Below are 20,596 nucleotides of genomic sequence, written 5' to 3'. Positions count from 1 at the left end.
AAAAAAAATACATGTAAGAGTGATAAAATACAGCTTTTTACACATATTTTGCTTCATTGTGACTGGAAAAACAGATTTCTTTTGATCTTGGACAAGAGGTGTGGTTTTGTGTGTTCAGTAAATTTTTAGAAGTATTTTATGCCTATTCTCTAAAACAGTTTTTGAGATATATCAAACAAAAGTGTCCTGCATGCACAGGAGACTTTTTCTTCAGCTTTCCTTCAGCAACACTGGTCTGAATAGGCCGAGACACACCAGGAGCCCCCATCTCTGGAAAAAAAAGGAACTAAAGAAAATTTCAGAAGATTTAGCAAAGGGAGGCCAGAAGAGGCAACAGACCCAAAGTCTAGGCGCCCTGAAACATTTTGCCATTGCAGTGGTGAATGGCTGAACCTGGCCATCACATGGGAGGAATGGAGAGTAGATGAACAACTAGGAAGACTGGGGAAGGGTTGGACTTCCTGAAGCTGATGGCAAAATGTAATTTGGGGGTGATAACAGCTGCATGGAAGAAGGGTCACAACTTTCCAGATCCCCCATTGATCCCTCATACCTGGACTTGCTTCTTTTTGCTTTCCAGAGCTTTTACATTTGCCCTGCTGTTCATGTGTTGCCTTGTGACATTTTCTGCTCTGTCTCTCCCTCCAGCTGACCTTCCCCACAATGCTGCTGAACTCTGCCTGCCTGAGTTGTTTGTGTGGCTGAGATGTTTGTACTTTCCCATCTTCAAGCACAGAACCACAGAAGGAAACTTCTCTGTGTCCGTCCCTGTTCTGTCAGCGTCTCCCCTCACAAAAGGGCTGCCTTGTCCTGCTTTCCCCAGAGCACCTCCAAGCACACAGAACATGCCCCTGCTTTTACAGATGGCAGAGCTTTTGACAGGCCTGTATGTATCCTTCCATGTCCCTTTTCCCAGCCTTAGCAGATCTTTTCCAGTACAAGAACTGGGAAGCTTCTTCCCACAGCTTTGCATCTGGCTGTTGTGCTTAAGGTCCTTCTTTGCTGGTCAACTGCTTTCTTGTCTTGCCTGAGTTCTTTAACAGATGACCTTTAGATTTCTCCTGATGCCTTCAGGCAGAAATACCAAACAAAACAGGAAAAACAGAGTTTACATATAGTACACATTAGAGAGATTTCAGGCATCTTCTCAATTTTTTGGACATATGACCAAGCCTTTATGTGAACATAGGGTGAAACAGGAACCACAAAATGCTTTACTGAAAAAAAAAAGTATTTTAACAATTATTGGGAAAAGGGAAGCAGCAATAGAATGCAGGGATCAAGGGGCTGAAACAGAACACTTTTCCTGTGTCTAGAGAAGGAAGAATTAAGATCAATGAACACAGCTCCTCATATTTTTAGAGAGTGAAAGAAGATGATAAAATATGATGGTATTTGGTCTGGACCCTTGAATCCAGGTTCCCTGGCATGGTCAGCCTTGATGTTACCTGTCAGGGCTGTCTTGAGGACAGGTGTTACTGTGAAAGCACTCAGGGTTTGCCTCAGGGCAGCCACATCTTGCCCTAAGCTTCAGGCACTTGAAAAAAAAATTAGCCTTTCCTTTGGCTAATTTGGGATGCAGCTGCCAATGTGATTGTAGGTTTCTCCTCCATTTTTCACCTTGTTTTGACCATAGCCATGAATGCATGTAGAGAGAAAGTGAATTCCTTTCTCTAGAAATGTAACCTGAGAAGATCTTGAAACTCCTCAGGTTCTGAGTCTCTGAATTCACCACCTTCGCCATCAGTGCTCAAGTCAGTCACCTCCCAGCAGGAACATTCCTGGGGATAGCAGAGATGAAGTGCCAAGTTGGAAGCAGGAGGGAAAGAAAAAGGAAATAAATGACTGGTTCGTAAAAATACTCAACCTAGGAGGCATGAACCATGAACTGAAGAGAGATGCCAGAAGAAAACCAGACATGGCTCAGAATACAAGAGAGAATGACTAATTACAGATGCTTCCTCCAAGTCTGTCATTAGGTGACAGTAATGTCACTGCTGGTGTGATCATGAATATTAGTGCTGGTGCATCACAGCAGCGGCATTATTTCTCTGGGGCAGAGAAAAGGAATACATCCTCTTCTGGAATGCATCCACAAATTGTTACTTCACTCTGTACCATGAAGCTGTCTGTGAAGAAGGCTCTTTTATTCCCTTTCTTGGTGATGGCACAGTGCCCATATTTGCAGTACCCTTAAAAATCCACGTAGCTTTCTCCCTAACCCACAGAATAAAGAACATCCATCGGTGGAATGGCACACACTGTATTAACTTTTGTTCCAAAAGCATCATGTGAAGGACTGCTAAAGCAAAGCCTGTGTGAAGATATTCTGTGCTGCCATCTGGGCACAGCAAGGTTTGCTCTTGTGTCCCTTATGAACATGGGCAAAAGATTCCTGCCTTCTCATTCCCCAGGCTCCTTCACTGGCTTAAAGGTTCATATTCCTTGTATTAAATAGGTATCTCTGAGGCTGGGCTTTCATGACATCTGAAAGGGCAGGCAGCTCCTGCTGATTTGTGACTGCAGATTATCCTGGATGGCTAAAGCTCATGCCATCGCCAGCCATGCCACTGGGTTATTTTTAATTTGGATTGCTTCCCTGATCCAGTGTTCAGCACAGCTCCACAAACAGCAAGACTGGCACAAGTGAGGGAAAATTGCAGTCTTGGGTGGGTGATAACGAACATCTCAGGATTCCTCAAGTTGGTAATGCCACCATACAATCTATGCCATCAAACAGCAGCCTGGTGGGAGCAGCAGGGAGTTAAGAGAAAGCAGAACAAAGGCATTAAACAGAAATGTGCCCTTTTTTGCACACAAAGAGTATCCTCAGAAGAGGTTCGATTTCAGCATCTTTTCCAAGTGGACGTTACACAGCTGGAATCTGTGCTCATCTCTTGCTAAGTACGTCTAAGGAGTGGAGCTGCCAGGTTTGTACTACTCTGCTTATCCCATTGGAGCTCTGGTTCCACCTTATTTTCTTCCAAAAGCCTCATCTCCTCTTCTGTGTGTACTTGTGGTCACTTCCTCCTGAGCTCTGCTCGTGGTGTCAGTGCAGCTCTGTGTGCAGCTGTTAGAGGGATGCAGATTGAAATTTCATTGGCTGAAAAGTAATGGTTTCCCAGTCTACTCTTGGTTATTTTTAGCTGGATCAGTTCCTGATCCAATTCACTATATGGACACACAAACAGCTGTATCAGTGTAACAGAAGGAAAATGTTTGAGGGAAGCAGAGGAGAGGCTTAGCTGAGTTTTATCATCACTGATACCAAGTGGGAAACCACAATCATGAATGATTGTTCTAATGCCTGGCAGCAGTTATTTAAACTTCTCTACACCTCCCTGTCTTACTTCTTATGTAAGAAACAAAGCCTAGGGAACTTCCCAACTCTCAGAAAGGAAACGGCCCTTTGCCTGATATAGCTGCCCCTTTCTGCATGAATCAAGGCAAGCTGAATGCAGGGAGCCTGAACAAGTCTGCTGGCAGGCAAAGCAGCCAGGGTTCCTCTTCTTTTCCTGTTGTAGTTTAGCCAGCCTGTACATTTAAAGGTCAAGTCCTGCAGAGACCAAAATTTGCCAGGACACCAGCCAAAAGCAGCTACCCAGAAGTGTGCAAAATAAACATAGTGGTCAAAAACCATGCCTGAGACACATGCTAAATACTGGCCACTACCAATAGACAGTGATTCTGACACAAAGATGGAAAGTATAATTAAAAATTTAGCCATTTATTCAGAAGCAAAAAAATTTATTTAGTCAATTAAAATAATTTACTGAGGCATATTACATGCTCCTTGGTGCCTGACCAACTGCTGCTGTGGGCAGGGAATGGTGGGGATGTTGTTCCATGAAGACATTCTTCCATCCAAAGGCAGAAGTGTAGAAAGGATTCACAGAATAGAATGGTTTAGGTTGGAAGGAACCTTTAAAGGTCATCTGGTTCCAACCTCCCTGCCATGGACAGGGACACCTTCCACTAGCCCAGGTTGCTCAGAGCCCCATCCAGCCTGGCCTTGAATAGTTCCAGGGATGGGGCAGCCACAGCTTCTCTGGGAAACCTGTGCAGGGCCTCACAACCCTCACAGGGAAGAATTTCTTCCCAATATCCAACCTAAACTCCTCTCTGTCAGTGTGAAGCCATTTCCCCTTGTCCTGTCACTCCAGGCCCTTTTAAATAGTCTCCCTCCATGTTTTCCATAGGCTCCCTTCAGATGCTGGAAGGCTGCAATGAGGTCAAACAAAACTACTCAGAACAAAACTACTAAAGTACCTTTAAGGTCATAAAGTCCAACCAAAAACCATCTTAGTTTGCATGGTCCATTTGTGTGTTTTCCTTTCTTGATGATGATCATGACTGCAGCAGCACTCTGAAAATGTGGACAAAACCACTGCTTATTTTGGGGTTATCCTAGGAATTTCTACAAAGCTGTGCAAATACTGGCACCTTTTTTATCTCAGAATTGCATCCAGGGATGACAAGCAGCAATTTCATTTAGGAAATTTTTAAAAGCCTTTTAATCTTTCAGGTGATTATACCTACAGGTTTTTTACATAAGCAAAAAGAAATACAAGGAGAGGTGTAAGCACAAGGACGTGTTTTCCATGGATGATGGACATCCATCATGGCAACCTTCCTCCTGCACAGTCACCTGAAGTTTCACAACTCTGGTTCAGACTAAATACCAATGATCTGATTCATTCTTCCACTGAATTTCACTATTAATAATTGTAAAAAGCACATTTAGTGTCATGACTCAGTAGGCAAAGTATCTCCTGCTCCTCCTGGCTGAAGTTTGCAGCAGCCCACACCCACCTCCAGCAAAGGTTGTCCATAAATGGCCCAATGGCTCCATAACCAGGATCCTGACACTCAGTTTTCCCAAGGATTATTGTCTGAGCTTGCAGGGGAATTTGTCATGAGTACCTGCAACAGAGAAAGCCCCCCCAGTTATGTTTTGCTTTAAAATAGCATCCCATACCTCCCAAAACTGAAGTCATCACAGACACATCGCAAATTCCCAATGTACAAGCTGCTGACTTTTTGGAGGAAGGCATTAAGACAAATACTGAGTGATTTGTGAGAAGTCACAAAGGAAAGCAAAGGTTTATTAATACACCTTGATGTATAGCAGTTGACTGGAAATGTTCAGGGGTCTTGGAATTTAAAAAAAAAATGGAATCCCTCACATTACAACCCCTTTTGTAGCTCTGAGATCAAAATAATGGAAAATAAGTTGAGAGACCCTGTTGTTATTAAATCTTTAATTCCTGGGAGTCCCAAGTGGTCAGCATTACATAAAACTTCTATGAAAAATGAATTCCATTCCATGAATAACTTGGATGTATTACGTAAAATATTTACTGAAGACAAATGCCATTCCATGAATAGCTTGGATGCTGTTTACTTTGAATAACAGCATGTTCATCTACTGTAAATTAACTTCTGCCCAATGAAATTACTTTTATCCCTCAGTCTATCACCCTTTTCGTACATAAAGTTTATGAACACATTTCTATTTTAAAATACAAGTTTCATAAGAGCCTATACATGAAAAAGGACACTGACTGCAGCTCATTAGTTGCTCTTGACAAAGGCTCAGGGGAAGGGGAAAGCAAATACAACAGAGAAAATAAAATATCTGTGATGAAGAATCTTTAAACCTGGTCCAGGGTTGGGAGACAACCACAGGAACATTAATTAGAGCTCAAGTCTACATCCCACTGAGTTAATCTTTACATTAGTGGACCGTCCCTTAAGTGAGGTCCCATCTGCAGGTGTTTCTTAGCTATATTGAAGGGTTAGAGTTGTCTCAGCAACTTTAAAAAGCTGAATCACTGGATGTAAGAAAAAAAATTAATTATTCTACCACTTTCCATACACAGGCCCTTTTCTGTAAAGCTGCTTATCCTGGTATTTTATAATATGTAATATAATGACATTGGATAGTGTGTGCAATAAATTAATCTGCCTTTTTCATATACAGTTAGCAAAACTACAGCTATACATATACAAATTCTCTTTTCCTCTAACTGAACCAACAAGCTTTTTAGACAAACCCCACAATCTGCGTTTCCTGACTGTGTTGTTTCAGATTATGACTTGCTCACCTTTTTCCCCTCTGGGCTTCTGTCTTCTCTGGTCTTATGACTTCACTGTTTCTATTCCACACATCCCTTCCAGAAGACGAACTACAAAATCACAGTAGTGAAACTGCTGATTTTTTGAAACCACAGTTCTCAGAGAAAGATATATTATCAGCCCATCCTTGTCCTGAGCAAAGATTAACTGAGTATTAAAAAATGGTAAAATATTATAAGTAATAACAAATTGAGAATAGATCATCAAACAAAACAAGGAAAGCCCCTTTGTCAAATACTGAAGCAGCCTTTCTAGGGCATGATTCACCTATTCCTAAGGTAGACACCTGAAACAGGTCAGATGATTCATCACCTAATAGTGTCCATTTCTCCCAAGAAGTTTCAAAATCAAACACAGTTCAGAAGCTCTCTTTGATTTTAATACATATTTTCAGATTTGGGGATTAATTTCATGGTGTAGTTTTGACAGGCTTGGGGATGGTTTTTTCCTCTAGTTTTTGAAGGAAATACAGCTTTTTTTATCCCACTGTCAGCTGCCCATTAGGAACCAACTGTCTTATTTCAATCAAATACAAGCATGTAAAGGAATCAGAGATGAGGAGGTTCCTATATCCAGGAATCAATGTTCCTCTAAACAGGGAGCAATGCTCCTGTAGCCAGGGATCAGTGGTTAGGCGCAGCAGAGAATTCTTACTGGCATCCCCATGGGAGGATCAGCAGGGAGAACCTGCCTTGTCCATGCTCTTAAGCATTTTAAGTGGTATCCTGTCCAGGCAGTTTGTGCTCTTTAGACTGGAAGGATTATATAATATATATATAATAATATATATAAGATAATGATTTCACTACATAGCTGATACAAGGAGGCTACATAACTCCAAGTGATCCTGGAAGCTGGTGCTCCTAAAATGAAGGAGATGTTTTACACCTGTTCTTTGGCAGCCATTCCTCCTCAGGAGCTCCTGAAATGCTCACATTCCTTAGAAGATGGGAACCTCCTCCCCCTAGGAGAGTCTCTAAAGCAGATTATCAAAAATCAATCAGAAATTAATTAACTTCTCCTATGAGGACAGGCCTAGATAGTTGGGGTTGTTCAGCCTGGAGAAGGGTCCAGGGAGACCTTATGTGGCCTTTCAATATAAACAGGAGACAAGATGGAGACAATTGGCAAGAGCCTGGAGTGACAGGATGAGTGGGAATGGCTTCACACTGACAGAGGCTAGGTTTAGATTAAGTATGAGGAAGAAATTCTTTACTGTTAGGATGGTGAGGGTAGAAGGCACAGAATCTGTGGCTGCCCCATCTCTGGAACTGTTCAAAGCTAGGTTGGATGGGGCTCTGAGCAACCTGGGCTAGTGGAAGGTGTCCCTGCCCATGACAGGAGGTTGGAATGAGATGAGCCTTTAATGTCCCTTCCAACCCAAACCATTCTCTGATGTTATGATCTGGGAGCCCATGAGGAGAGAGCTGATGACATTCCTAAACCTGGGAATTGAGAACAAAGCCCCAAAGCCCCACAGGGACTCTGGTTTCCTGGCAGGACTGGGATGCACAAGGAGTGAGCTGCACATACCGGTTCCTGTGCTTGATAGGGCCTGGGGGCCTGGCACCTGCTCCCAGCACCTGGCCCAGCAGGGCCCCCTACACCCACTCAGGAATCCTGGCCAACCCCACCGTGGGAAGCCACTGGGAACAGGGAAGGGGGTGGAGCACAACACGGCCAGGGAGAAGCAAGAAGCCACCACTGGCACAGGACAGGGAACAGCTAACAGCCAGTCTGGTGCAGGCTGGGTGTGGGAACACATCTGCAGCGATAATATGTTTGCAAAACAACCTCTGGGAAGAAAGCAGGGAACTAGGTTTATTGAGTCTAGAGGAGAAGGCTGGAAATAGGGCAAGACATGACAATGCAGTTGCAGTACACGAGAGGTTGCTGTTAAGGGAGACAGTGATTACACTGCTGGAAGGACAGAGATAAGATCTAACCAACTTAATTTCCAGGAAAGAAAAGAAGACAGGAGAAAAGACCAAGAGCAGATGTTGCAAAAACTTTCTCTGCATAAGCCAGAGCTGGAAAATACTATCTAGGAGGTTGTGAAACCCCCTGCACCAGAAGTTAACCAGACATCACCATGCTCTCTCAGTAGAGGACGGACTGCTGAGCTATTCCCCAAGCTGGCCTTTGGAAAACAAAAATCCATCCATCCTTTTCAAAAATAAACTAAAAACCACCCATGCATGTCACATGGATCATTAAACACATGGGTGATGAGTAAAAAGTTTTGCATTTGGATAACAAAGCTACTATAGATTTACAAATACTGATTTCAATGCAGGCATTCAAATTCAAAACATTATTTGGATAGAAAACTTTGATCTTTCCTCTCAAAGAAACCTGCAGTCGTTGAGCAGGTAAATGCTGCCAAGACCTTTTAGTGCTATTTCTGTCCCATGGCACCTCGTTCCTGCAATCAACCTTTCTTCTCTGTTATATTCTGCTCCCATGTAGAGAAGCAGCAGCCATTTTATATTCTGTGGAGCACTTTTACTCCTGTTAAAATGTCTGTGGGCTGGGCCAGTGTCACAGCAAGATCACAGAGTCATCTTTCCACCATTTGATGATATAGGGCCATAAGATACTTCAGGCACTGGAAGAAAACCTAGACTATATGGTTCTTTTGGGATCCACTGCAGAGGATACTCCCAAGACAGAGAGGCATTCTGACCTTGCCAGTCCATCAGGAATAATTAAGGCCACTAGGACTCCATTGTAATGGAGTACCTAAAGGACATAGAATTGGGGTTTTTTTGAGTTGATGAATGGGTATCTAAGCTAGGCAGAAACAATCTAGGCAGATTCCCATAGGGCATATATGTGGAAAGGGTTTTGATGGGAATTCTGACCCTGGAGAAAAGCTTGACCTGTTTGCTCCAGTGAGAAGAGCTGGAGCTAGGATTCATGCCATCCTTACTCAGCATCAGTGACATCACCTCAGCAGGAAACCAGCCCCTGAATGAAATGTGCTCACTGTGAGACCTGCCAGGAAGGCATTCCAGCACCAGAGGTGGGATGAAGGCACAGATGTTCAAGCCACTGTGGGGGTCTCCTGCAGGGAGTATGAGGCACAACCCCCAGATCACAGAGAACAATGTGACAATGCTCCAAGACACCGGGGTAGCAGCGGTTGGATATGAGCACCCTACTAAGATGATGGGCTTCATGGTTTTTCTGAGAATCACGAACAAGGGAGGGGGAGGTCCTAGGAATGGAAGATCAACCATCTACTTATGGTTGTGACTAGGTACCTTTTAAACAATCTTTTGGTCTTTGATTCTTTATTCTCTGATTCCTTGGGGACTTCAACTCATGTGTGTCAGGAGGTGTGAAAATGTCAGAAGAGTCTGTGACAATGCATGTTGACCACAGGACAAGATTGTGGCCTCTACCACAGCCACTTTACCCCCTGAGCCTCCACAGTAATGCAGGAAGTTTTTTGCTGAGGCAGAAACCCCACTCTTTTTCTAGGGTCATTCTGTTTTTATGTTTTATTCGTAGGATTATTCTTGTGCTGTCCTTAACTAAATGCAAAGAAAACTGAAAATATCACACAGTGCTAATCACAAAAAATGGCCTTTTTGTGTTTTAAGGACAAAAGTTCAATTCATTAAAAATGTGCCTTTGCTCACAGGAAACAATCGTGCTTCAGTCTGCCCTTCCAACAACAGCATCAGAACTCCAAACAATGCTTCCCCACCCTGTGTGTATGACTGTATTTCTTGCAAACTCCCATCCATCATTATAATCCCTCCTATGGAAAGGTTGCTTTTTCAAGAACTGAGGGGTGTGAGGGGCACAGGGAATCCTCTCTCAGTATACAACAGGCCAACATCATGGAGGTGATTCAGGAATATGTGCTTTTTTCTATTATGAGATTGGTTGTCTAATTAAAGGACTCATGTTACATAAGTTTAGGGCCTCCAGGAAAGCCACCATGGCTGGCTAAAATGCCAGAGATCTTATTTTTTAAAAAAAGTTGAAACTACAATAAAATGGTAGACGTTTCTTGAACATTCTGACAGAAAGCCTTAACAGTAATCCAGTGCCCAAAACAAAAACTACCTGAGGAACGAAAAGGGAAGTTGCTCTCTAAACCTGCTGGTGTGACAACAACCAACATAGAAGAGCAGGCGCAGCAAACAAAATGGTGTTTGGGCTCACGTTCTCTCACCTGGATGCAGCCAGGAATCAGCATCAAGGAACAGCTTCCCATGAGGGGGCACTACACTACAGGCTTGGAGGTCACCTCCAGGACTTGTACAAAGACACCGAACAGAGAGGGAAGCACATTTCAGCTTTGTTTATCCTCCTCTGCAAAAACTAAGATGATGAAGAATTACTGTGTTTATCCTGTTAAAAGCTACACTTCTATGTGTAATTCTATCCACCATGACAACTGGAACAAAAACTCCCAAACACAAATCTGGAATGCAAGGAGAATTTGGGATTTCTGAACTTTTAACGGCTTGATTTCACAGTTACTGAAGAGGACCTTAATACAAACTAAGGACTTCTGTGTGCAATTTTTTAATGAACAAGGGATCGTCTTTATTGGCAAATGGGACAGATTAATTTGTGGGCTGGATTTTGTGTCTAGCCAGCAAGAGGAAGGAAATTGAAGGGCTGGCCTGAGTCATTACTACTGACCTACACCACAAGCAACACTTCAATGGACATTATATGAGGACCTCAGCTAGGAAGAAATAACAAAGAGGAAGATAAGAAAGCTTTTAGTGGGGTTTGCCTTTTCTCCATCATCCAAAGTTTTAATTTTTGGTAATCCAGGATCACAACACTGATGTATCCACACACAAATTTTGGAAAATCTTAATGAGAACTGGTTATGCAAACATTTCCAAACAGGTGTTCTTTTACAGCAGCCAATATAGGCAATTCCAAGCTCAGTTACAATTTCAAGGAAATTTTTGGGCTTATCCTTTTTCTGCCCTGAGATGCTCCATGCAAAGGATACCCCAAGTTGCCTGTTCCTGGCAGGTGCCTTTCCCAGACTGAAATCCCCAGTTGCAGCTCCCAGGGAGCCTTTGGGAGGCAGTTCTTGGTTTCTTGCAGTGTATTCCATTTCTGTGTTGTGGGATTCTGAGCTCTGCAAAAAGCTGGATTTTTTCCTGAATCCTTCTGTGATTCTTCTGTTGCAGCTAAATCCCTTTGCAAATCTGAAGCAGAGCCCTCATGCTGCAGTAAATTGTTGCCCAGCCCCTGGTACTTTACACATCCCTGTGCAGGTAATTGCTAGATTGGGGTCTTAGCCTTACCTGCACCTCACACACTGTTTCCCTTCCTTCCTTAGCAGTGAGAAAAAGCCTAAAGAGAGAGGATCCAGGATAATGAGCATTGTCTGCTTTTCCCCTTAGAGAAGTCTTGGATAACATTACTGGGACTCTTAAAATACTTCTACTCCATTTGGAAATGCTAAAGCAAGAACTTCATCAGAGTCTTCCTCTGTACTATTATATATGGGTGTTGATGGCAATAACTTCAGTTGGGCTGGGGCGGGGAGGGTGACACTCAAGGCTTCTGTAGAAATTATTCTGAACAAACCAATCCACTCACTACCAGAACATCTAGAACACTTCATTGTGGTTTTCTGTTTCTTTCACATTCAGGTAGGCTACTCACCCTGTGGTCATTTCTTCAGGCTTTCTGCTCCAGGTATGGATCTAGAAATAAATTACTGCAAAGGAAAGGTGGAATATGGACAAAGTCACACCACTGCAGGTACTCTTATTCTAGTCCAGATATGCTGAAATAGTTGGGACCTCTACAAAACTGAGCATGGAGAGCAGAAATGAAAGCAGCATGCTGCCTTCAAGTGGCTTGCCAAATATTCCTCTGGTTTCAGCTGAAAGGGAGATGCAGTTGTGTAGGAGCAGAAAGCCTGAAGAAATGACCACAGGGTGAGTAGCCTACCTGAATGTGAAAGAAACAGAAAACCACAATGAAGTGTTCTAGATGTTCTGGTAGTGAGTGGATTGGTTTGTTCAGAATAATTTCTACAGAAGCCTTGAGTGTCACCCTCCCCGCCCCAGCCCAACTGAAGTTATTGCCATCAACACCCATATATAATAGTACAGAGGAAGACTCTGATGAAGTTCTTGCTTTAGCATTTCCAAATGGAGTAGAAGTATTTTAAGAGTCCCAGTAATGTTATCCAAGACTTCTCTAAGGGGAAAAGCAGACAATGCTCATTATCCTGGATCCTCTCTCTTTAGGCTTTTTCTCACTGCTAAGGAAGGAAGGGAAACAGTGTGTGAGGTGCAGGTAAGGCTAAGACCCCAATCTAGCAATTACCTGCACAGGGATGTGTAAAGTACCAGGGGCTGGGCAACAATTTACTGCAGCATGAGGGCTCTGCTTCAGATTTGCAAAGGGATTTAGCTGCAACAGAAGAATCACAGAAGGATTCAGGAAAAAATCCAGCTTTTTGCAGAGCTCAGAATCCCACAACACAGAAATGGAATACACTGCAAGAAACCAAGAACTGCCTCCCAAAGGCTCCCTGGGAGCTGCAACTGGGGATTTCAGTCTGGGAAAGGCACCTGCCAGGAACAGGCAACTTGGGGTATCCTTTGCATGGAGCATCTCAGGGCAGAAAAAGGATAAGCCCAAAAATTTCCTTGAAATTGTAACTGAGCTTGGAATTGCCTATATTGGCTGCTGTAAAAGAACACCTGTTTGGAAATGTTTGCATAACCAGTTCTCATTAAGATTTTCCAAAATTTGTGTGTGGATACATCAGTGTTGTGATCCTGGATTACCAAAAATTAAAACTTTGGATGATGGAGAAAAGGCAAACCCCACTAAAAGCTTTCTTATCTTCCTCTTTGTCTGACTACTCATTCCCTCAGGACACATTTTTTTTCTCCATAATGGCTTTCTGCCCTTTTGGAGGCATCTTAATAGCATGAAGCACTGGGGTTTTTCAGCCTTTTATTTTTTTTGGATCCTTGTTTACAGGCATTGCCTTGTGTTTCCTGGGTATCTTTTGTGAATCCTCCTCAGGTAGCCCATGGACCTCCTGATATGTGTGGACTCCAGGCCAGAAATTACTGCGGTAATTTTTGTTCAGTAAAATACACTGCTGAACTTCAGTGTAAAGTACCAAAAATACCCTTATTAATGTTCTTGCTCATAAACCACCCTTTCCCTGCACTATATATTTTCAAAAAAAATCCCTTTAAATTCAGGTTTGTGTTATTTACCTGCATGGACACTTCCATATAAATCTCCATATATTAATCAGGTGGGAATAGGGCTTAAGAAGCCATATATTCAACAGGAAGAGAAGAATGTGATGTTATACTGCATTATGTGTATCAAATGCAATTTTTGCAAGTTTGGCTGAGGGAAATTCTCCCAAAAATGTAAGAGCTTACTACTGTCCCACTGAGAATTCCATCAGTGAGTTGCCAAATGCTATTGGTGAGCAGGAAACTGGGTGCTTTAACCACAGTATGTATCATTAAATGCTGGTAACTGCTTCAGAGACTATAACCGCTTTAGCATAGCTCCTTTTTTCCCCCAATACTTATTCAAAGGAGCTTCTTGCTTATGAAAGGAATCCATATTTTATTAATCCCAAACAAAAGGATTTTAATGGAGTTGGACTAATTTTAAGCTATTTCCTTCTGTCTTTTGAAAAACAGAGTACAAGCAAATAGATGTGAAGTTTTAAGTCATGTTTTGCTGCAGTTGTTAATGTGAAATCTTGAGCAGGAGATACATTGTGGGAATTTCTTCACTTTGTAGCTATGCTTTGAGCAGTACTTTGTCTTCCCTTCTGCCCAGCTGACATTTTTTACATCCTTGGGACAAGTGAAGTAACATCTGAGTCGATCTTGCCTGCTTTTGCTGTTTGAGACTGGCCATTCCTGCCCTCAATTCCATCCAAATCAGTGAAGGTCAACAAAACCAACATTTGCATGTGTGCAGCCCTCACTGTTCTGAAACTGTGGCATGAGCAGTCATTTTCTTTGATATCAGTCTGGACTGTAGCTGTAAACTGAGTTGGGAAAGCACATCAGCCTCCCCCAGACTGACATCAACAAGTTCAGAACCACTTCATCCCTTTCATTGCCCAAATGAACTGTTGGGCAATGTCAGGCTACGGAATGTGTGCAAATAAAAACATCCTTTTACCACCTTTCATGGCTGACAGGCAGGGACTCTCCAGACCATCCCGTGCTCTCATGCCCCTAAGGATAGCCTTTGTCTCAAGACAGTCTGCAGCCTTGTCCATTTGTTTAAATTTTCCTGGCAGACCCTATTAAAAAAGGGCAATGGCCTGACATGCATGTCAGGCCAGGCACTGCAATTACTCTGGAAAAAATTTGTACAACACACAAAATGGGCCATTCACACTTAATCCATCCAATACACCTTCACTGTAACTGGTACATAATTCATCATGACAAAAAACTATCCCTTCATGCTTCATATGCAGGTATGCATTTGTACAAAAATTCTTGCTGCTTATCGTAAGGGGAAAAAAAAACCAAACAAAGCAACAAACCAAACCTGGATGAATTGAGTAATGATTATAAAGATATATAATTTTGGTGGGTTATTTTGCTCCTGGTTTTACTCCATAAGACACAGCATTGTATCTAGGTCACTTGTTGGCTGTAGGCTATTTGGAATTCCCAGGAGAGGGCACCTGAGAAGGAAATGGGGGAAGCCCATTTAGGTCTGTTCTTGTCTTGGGATGTTCACATTCTTTGACAATACGAGTTTTCTCTCAGAGCTACTGTCATTAACTCAGGTTATGGCAGCAATGTAGATTTATAACTAGTTTCACACAGAAAAGCATTTCTATCCATATTACCCAAAAGAATTTCCCAGTTCTGTATTTTCCTAAACTTTTCTGTCACAGCTGCCTGGACATCTCCTTGAACAAATTTCAGAAAACATCCCAGAAATCAGTATTTGTCTGTGTGAAACCCACAGTTTTTTGAACACCTGGGACAAATGATGCCTCTCCTAGACAACAGCAGCAGTTCACCCTTGTAACTGCATCCACAACTGGCACTGAAGCAGATTCTCAGACTAAGACAGACTCAAGCTCACTTCCACAAATGAAGAACTTCCTGTAAACAAACCAAGAAACAAAAGCTAAAAATAGTCCCCCTCCCTAGCTGCTGTCATGTGGGGAAATCAGAGCATGAGATACACCTCAATCTGAAGCAGCGAAGATCCAATCCATATCTCTGAGGGATGGTTTGCACACTTAGAACAACCTAATACCCCCTTCATTCTTTCTACCCTACCAGACTGAATCCAAAGGTATGGCTGTAGGGATAAAAAACCTCTGTCAATGATACAGCTGCATTCAAGATTTAAAAAAAAACAATTGTGCAACTGTGACACTTTTTCCTCTCTTACTTCAGCAGGTGCTGTAGCTCAAGAAGGTGCTGGCACCCACAAAAGCAGTAAGAGCACTGCGGTACCAAAGCTGAGCTGAGGCCAGGGGAGAGTCTGCACTTCTCTCAGCACTCTGCAGTGAAAATGCTGTGCTGGAGACTGTAAACAAGAGGCAGGAAAGGAGATGACTGGATTTCAGAAGGGCTGCTACCTCTGGATGTTCACAGCAAGCCTTGGAGGAAATGAAGGAAACAACCAGGACTGACTCACAGGGGATGGGTGTTTTACTTGCTGCTTGTGTAAACTTACTGTGCTGCAGTTTCCAAGCTCTCTGTTCTGCTCCCTTTCACTATTACCAAGGTTCTTCATGCCATATGCACAGGCTTGCATCTGCTTGGAGTAAGGTACAGCTGCTGAACATGCCTAGGGAAGCAAACTGGCTTTCCAAGGAGGGCTCAAGCAGATGATTTTAGTTTTAAGAATATGTCAGCAGCTGAACCAAGTTACTGTTCTCTCCTGCTGCTTGCCTGGATTTTGGCATGCCCAGCTGTGTGCTCTGCATGTAGAACTAAACCCAGAATAGTGTCTGGGCAGAGCAGAGAGGATGTGACAGCGCAGGACTTGAGTGGGACAGGATGTTTACAAGGAGGATGTCAGAGTGGGAGGTTAATATCCCAACTGCCCTTCAGCCTGACATAGCACAAGGCATTGCAGGAAGCAGGAGCAATTCAGGGTACGGGGCCCTGCTCTTGATGCTGGTGGGCCTCTTTGCAAGGAAGGGACACACCAGAGATACATATATATGTATACACACCAAGGAGGTGTGTCCTTGAAGGGAAAGGGGCATGCTCAGCTGCTGCAGGGCAGAGTTTGGTGGGCTAAGAGACAGTGCAGCCCAACCCATGTGGGATACTCACAGCATGGGACAAGCCCTCCCCTGCTCACACTCTGCTGGGTTCCAGATATGTTCAGGCACTCAAACTCTGTGCAGCAGGCAGAGAAAGCAAGGTATCTCAAGACATAATTCTCAAAATCAAACAGAAAATTGCCTCTGCAGCTGCTGGAGGTGCCAAGGACAGGGGGAGAAGTTAAGCCCATGTCAGACAACAAGTTGCCCTTTTCTGGATAGAAGAGGAGCAGTTTTCCAGTCAGGATGACCAACTCCAACCTGCTACCAGCTGCTAGGAACTTAGAAAATGCAGTGAGAAGATGCACTAGCTATTGTCGCCCTGATTTTTTAAGATTTTCTAAACCTTCCGATGTTTACATTCTTGTAACAAACTTTCTCACACACTTTCTGTAAATAGCTTATTGTTTTACATTCTTTTATGGAAGAAGAGAAATTTAATAGACTGTTAAATGACACTGTTTGTCCAGTGTCACTGGAGAGCTGGCACTTTCACCCTCCAATCCACTGTCACTTTTAGAAATCTATAAATGTTAGTCAGAAAGTAAACTTCCCTTTTTTTCACCTTGAGAGCAGCAGTGTGTGCGTGTCATGTTGTTTTGTGTCCTATAGTGACAAGCTATTTATATAATCTCCCAGAGGTCTGACACGAAACTAAAAAGAGACATGATCCAGAGTCAGCTCCTGGGAATTTGAAGCATCCCTTTCCTTGCGTCTCACTGTAAATGAAGTGATGCGGAATGGAATCTCAGCTGCAGGAGCTCATCCACTCTGCTGAAAAAAGGCACCCACACAAATGAATGAAAGGAGTAATTGAATCAGAAGACAGCAGCAGGCATGAGGATGATTCTGTAGCTGGCTGGGGAGAGTTCTCAGTGTGCTTCCACTTCTGAGTGGAGTTTTCCTGCCTGGGAGACTCCACATGGATCTTGCAGGCAAGGGAGGGTTCAGGACTGCCTAGGTGTGGGCTGCAGGGTTGCTCTGGTGGTTGAGCAAGCTCCCTCTTTCTCTTTTGCGGAAATCTTCAGAGCACATCCTGGAGGAAACACCTGTAAGCCTCAGGAAATGATCAGGAGAAAAAAGCAGACCTAGCAAAGAGACAACTCTGGATATCAACTTAAGAGACAAAATATATAATATAGGTAATACCTTCCTCAGTCACCAGATAATTCTTTGCACATTTTGTGATTTTGGTAAGCAAAGATCTATATAATACACCATGGCAAAGTGCACCCTCCTGTATCCCTTTAAGCACCGTGTACCTACAAGAGACAGAAAGCCCAGGAATTGTAGCTGTGGACTCAGCTTCTTAATGCAGCCTACAGAGTTTTTCTACCCATAGCCTGGTCAATTTCTTCTGAATTCAGGTGTTTCATTAATTTTCATTTATTTTATGATCTTGGATGTGATCCTGCCTGGGATACTACAAAGCCTAGGATAACCCAACACTTTTCCTTGAACCCTCAGCTGCCTGCTGGGAGGAAACACAAAGGGCTCACACATGTGAAGTTAAGAAGTGGGAAAACAAGACTCAGATAATGAAGGAAGCTTAAAAATTAAAAAGCATCTCTGAGTCTTAAGCTGGTCCAGAGACCTGGGCTGGTGGGTCAGCTGCACTCCAGAGGCAAAGCAAACAAGTGCTGTGTCCAAACCTGAGAGGGACAGAGTTATTGTAAAATCACAGAAAGTCCGGAACTGCAAAGGACCCACAAAGATCATCCAGCCCAACTCCTAGCCCTGCACAGGACACCACAGCAATCCCACCCTGTGCCCAAGAGCGTTGTCCAAATGCTCCTGGAGCTCTGTCAGGCTGGGTTCTGTGACCACTACCTGGGGGAGCATGTTCAGTTCCCGACCACCCTCTGGGTGAAGAACATTTCCTAAAATCCACCCTAACTGTCCCCTGACACAGCTCCAGCCGTCCCCTGAGTCCTGTCGCTGGTCAGACAGAGCAGAGTTGAGGGCCAGCCCCTCCTACTTGCGAGGAAGCTGCAGAATTATTGTGAGCTCTAACCTCAGTCTCCTCCAGGCTGAACAAGCCGAGAGACTTCAGCCACTCGTCGTATGGCTTTCCCTCTAGGACCTTCACCCATATACTTACTACTGAATTAAAAGAAAAAAAAAAAAAGAAAAAAGAAAAAGGAAAAAAAAAAAAAGAAAAAAAAAAGAAAATACCTTCCGCTCGGACGTGTCAGGGCCTGTGGCCGGCCGGAGCCAGGAACGGGTCCAGAGCCGCCGTGTCCGCCGCAGCCCCTCGGCCACCCTGCCCTGCCTCGCTGCGGTGCCGTCGGAGCGCGGCCGCCGGTCCCGCACGCCAATCAGGGCGGCCCGCCTGCCTTCCTGTAGGTGTGCCCGGCTCACCTGGAGCCGCGCTCGGCACTCATGACATACCTGCGGCCCCACGCAGGGCGACGGCGAGGTGGCGGCCGAGGGGCGCCGAGGGCGGTCGCCGCTGGCCCCGGCCCCGCGATGTGAGCCCGGCGCAGGTAAGGGCGGCCGCCGGAGGCGGCGTTGGCGTGTTCCCGGGATCGCTGTTGCCGTATTCCCGGGAGAGGCGCGGGCCTTGCGCCGGATCCCCGCGGAGTCTGGGCCAGGACGGACGGAAGGGCGGCTGCCCCGCGGGGCCGGGGCGGGGGCGACGGGCGGGCTCCGGGAGCGTGGGGCGGGTGGGGGGACGGGACGGGAGCAGGGGGTGAAGGAAGAGGAGGGAGGTCGGCCGACCCACCATTTTAGGACCCGATGGAGACGGGAGGAGGGATCTCCGGGGAAGGCGAGCGTCGCTCCTCCCGCGGTGGGCCCGGTGCGGGTGCGCGGTGCGGGCGCCATCGGGGCGCGGAGCCCCTTGGCGTCCCGGGCGCCGCGGGAGCTCCCCGAGGGGACGGCGAAGGAGGCTCCGATCCGCCCAGCCCGGGGCCGCATCCTTGGCGGGGGCTCTGCGCCCCGACGGCAACGCCCGTCCCGCCCGCCGCCCCCCGTTCCCCCGCCTGCTGCCGGCAGCAGGGAGGGCCCGGAGCGCAGGCCCGATCCCAGGCTCGGCTGCCAAGCAGCAGCAGGAGTCTCTTCTCGCAGAAATGGTGCCTCCCACGCAGGAGCGAGATACCACGGTGTTCGCCGGGTTTTCAGCTCCCGCCGGGACCTGCGGCCCGGGAGTCGCGGGGGTGCTGTGCTTGAACTCTGGACACCTCCTTGTTTTCCTCCTTGCCTCGTGACTTCTGTGGCCTGTCACGGAGGGAAGGCAGAGGAACGAAAGGCGAGATCTTTGCCTGCTGCTCGCTTCCTGCCTCCTTCCTGCAGCCCCGGCCACCGCAGCAGCTCCGATGGCAACCCCCAGTGCCCCAACCAACTTGCCGAGGGGAAATTCGGAGGTCCCACGGCTCTCACCTGACCCGTCATCCTCCCAGCACTCATGTTTGTCGTTGCTTGATGCTTCGTTTATTCCAAGATATTGCCTAAGACTGCATCAAACCTGGTAGGAATTACGGGGTCAGAGATCTGAGCTCAGCTCATCGGTGTTGACTTGCTGCAGATTTTGCCAGAGCACTGCTGGATATCGATGCCCGTGTTGGCTTCTCCTGGAGCTGGGTGCCTGTTCCTCCTGGACCTAGCCACATGTATAATGTGTTGTTGGAAGTTTTGTGACCTGATTCCTTGGTGTTTTGGAGTTTCTCATAACCTAAAAGACTTTGAGATGGCTTGGATAAGGGCTTAAAGGGCTGCACTGGAGGGAGGTGGCTTGGTTTGGAGGAATAATGTGTGGGTGACCCAGATTTCAGAACCTGAATTGGGTGAGGAGGAGGCATCCATAATCAGACTTGAAGTTGTAAGAAATCTGAGTTCTTCTTAGTTTTTGTTCATGTTGGGAAGAGGTCAGCTGGCTTCTGTGTAGAACCTTGTTTTGCCAGGTGGTGGTTAAGGGTGGCATTTGTCCTGTCCTCTTGGTCTGGGTAAATCTCAGTGGGATTACACGGTCCAGTTGCTTGTGACAGTAGGTGGCTGGGCTTGAGGTTGATGCTCGTGCTCTCTGAAATAGTGGGACACAAATACTTCCTCCGGGAACTTCTTGTGCTTCCTGGTAGATTTTAGATGGATGGTAAGTCTGTTCTGCATGCTTTTTTTTTTTTTTTTTAATTCTGTTAGCTTTAGATGGATGTTCTT

General features: G+C 45.2%; 2 protein-coding genes across 24 annotated transcripts in view; one reads left to right on the top strand and one right to left on the bottom strand.

Annotated features, from left to right (window-relative positions):
- LOC102074849 (uncharacterized) overlaps positions 1 to 19,360 on the bottom strand; it is a 37,378-nt gene extending 18,018 nt beyond the window's left edge. For 6 of the 18 annotated variants that reach the window (XR_012579984.1, XR_012579977.1, XR_012579980.1 and 3 more), the window contains exons 1-3: positions 18,617 to 19,360; positions 6,108 to 6,270; positions 4,813 to 4,923 (exon numbers count right to left, since the gene is read on the bottom strand). Coding sequence is in view for 1 of the 18 variants with exons in the window: in XM_074539269.1 (XP_074395370.1) it covers positions 17,466 to 17,477; positions 18,617 to 19,360 (756 nt within the window). In the remaining 17 variants the exon portion in view is untranslated. The other 12 variants (XR_012579971.1, XR_012579973.1, XR_012579972.1 and 9 more) reach the window with 8 other exon arrangements.
- Positions 18,794 to 20,596, top strand: part of ARHGEF5 (Rho guanine nucleotide exchange factor 5) — a 33,788-nt gene continuing 31,985 nt past the window's right edge. For 2 of the 6 annotated variants that reach the window (XM_026796661.2, XM_074539260.1), the window contains exon 1: positions 19,805 to 20,531. In XM_026796661.2, the coding sequence (XP_026652462.2) occupies positions 20,529 to 20,531 (3 nt within the window). In that variant the 5' untranslated portion in view covers positions 19,805 to 20,528. Of the gene's footprint in view, positions 18,928 to 19,771; positions 20,532 to 20,596 lie in introns of those variants that run through there. The other 4 variants (XM_074539263.1, XM_074539264.1, XM_026796664.2 and 1 more) reach the window with 4 other exon arrangements.

The sequence above is a fragment of the Zonotrichia albicollis genome, chromosome 4 (genome assembly GCF_047830755.1).
Source record: "Zonotrichia albicollis isolate bZonAlb1 chromosome 4, bZonAlb1.hap1, whole genome shotgun sequence".
NCBI classification, from domain to species: domain Eukaryota; kingdom Metazoa; phylum Chordata; class Aves; order Passeriformes; family Passerellidae; genus Zonotrichia; species Zonotrichia albicollis.
Note: the sequence above shows the minus strand (reverse complement) of the source record. Positions and strands in the feature narration are given on the sequence as shown.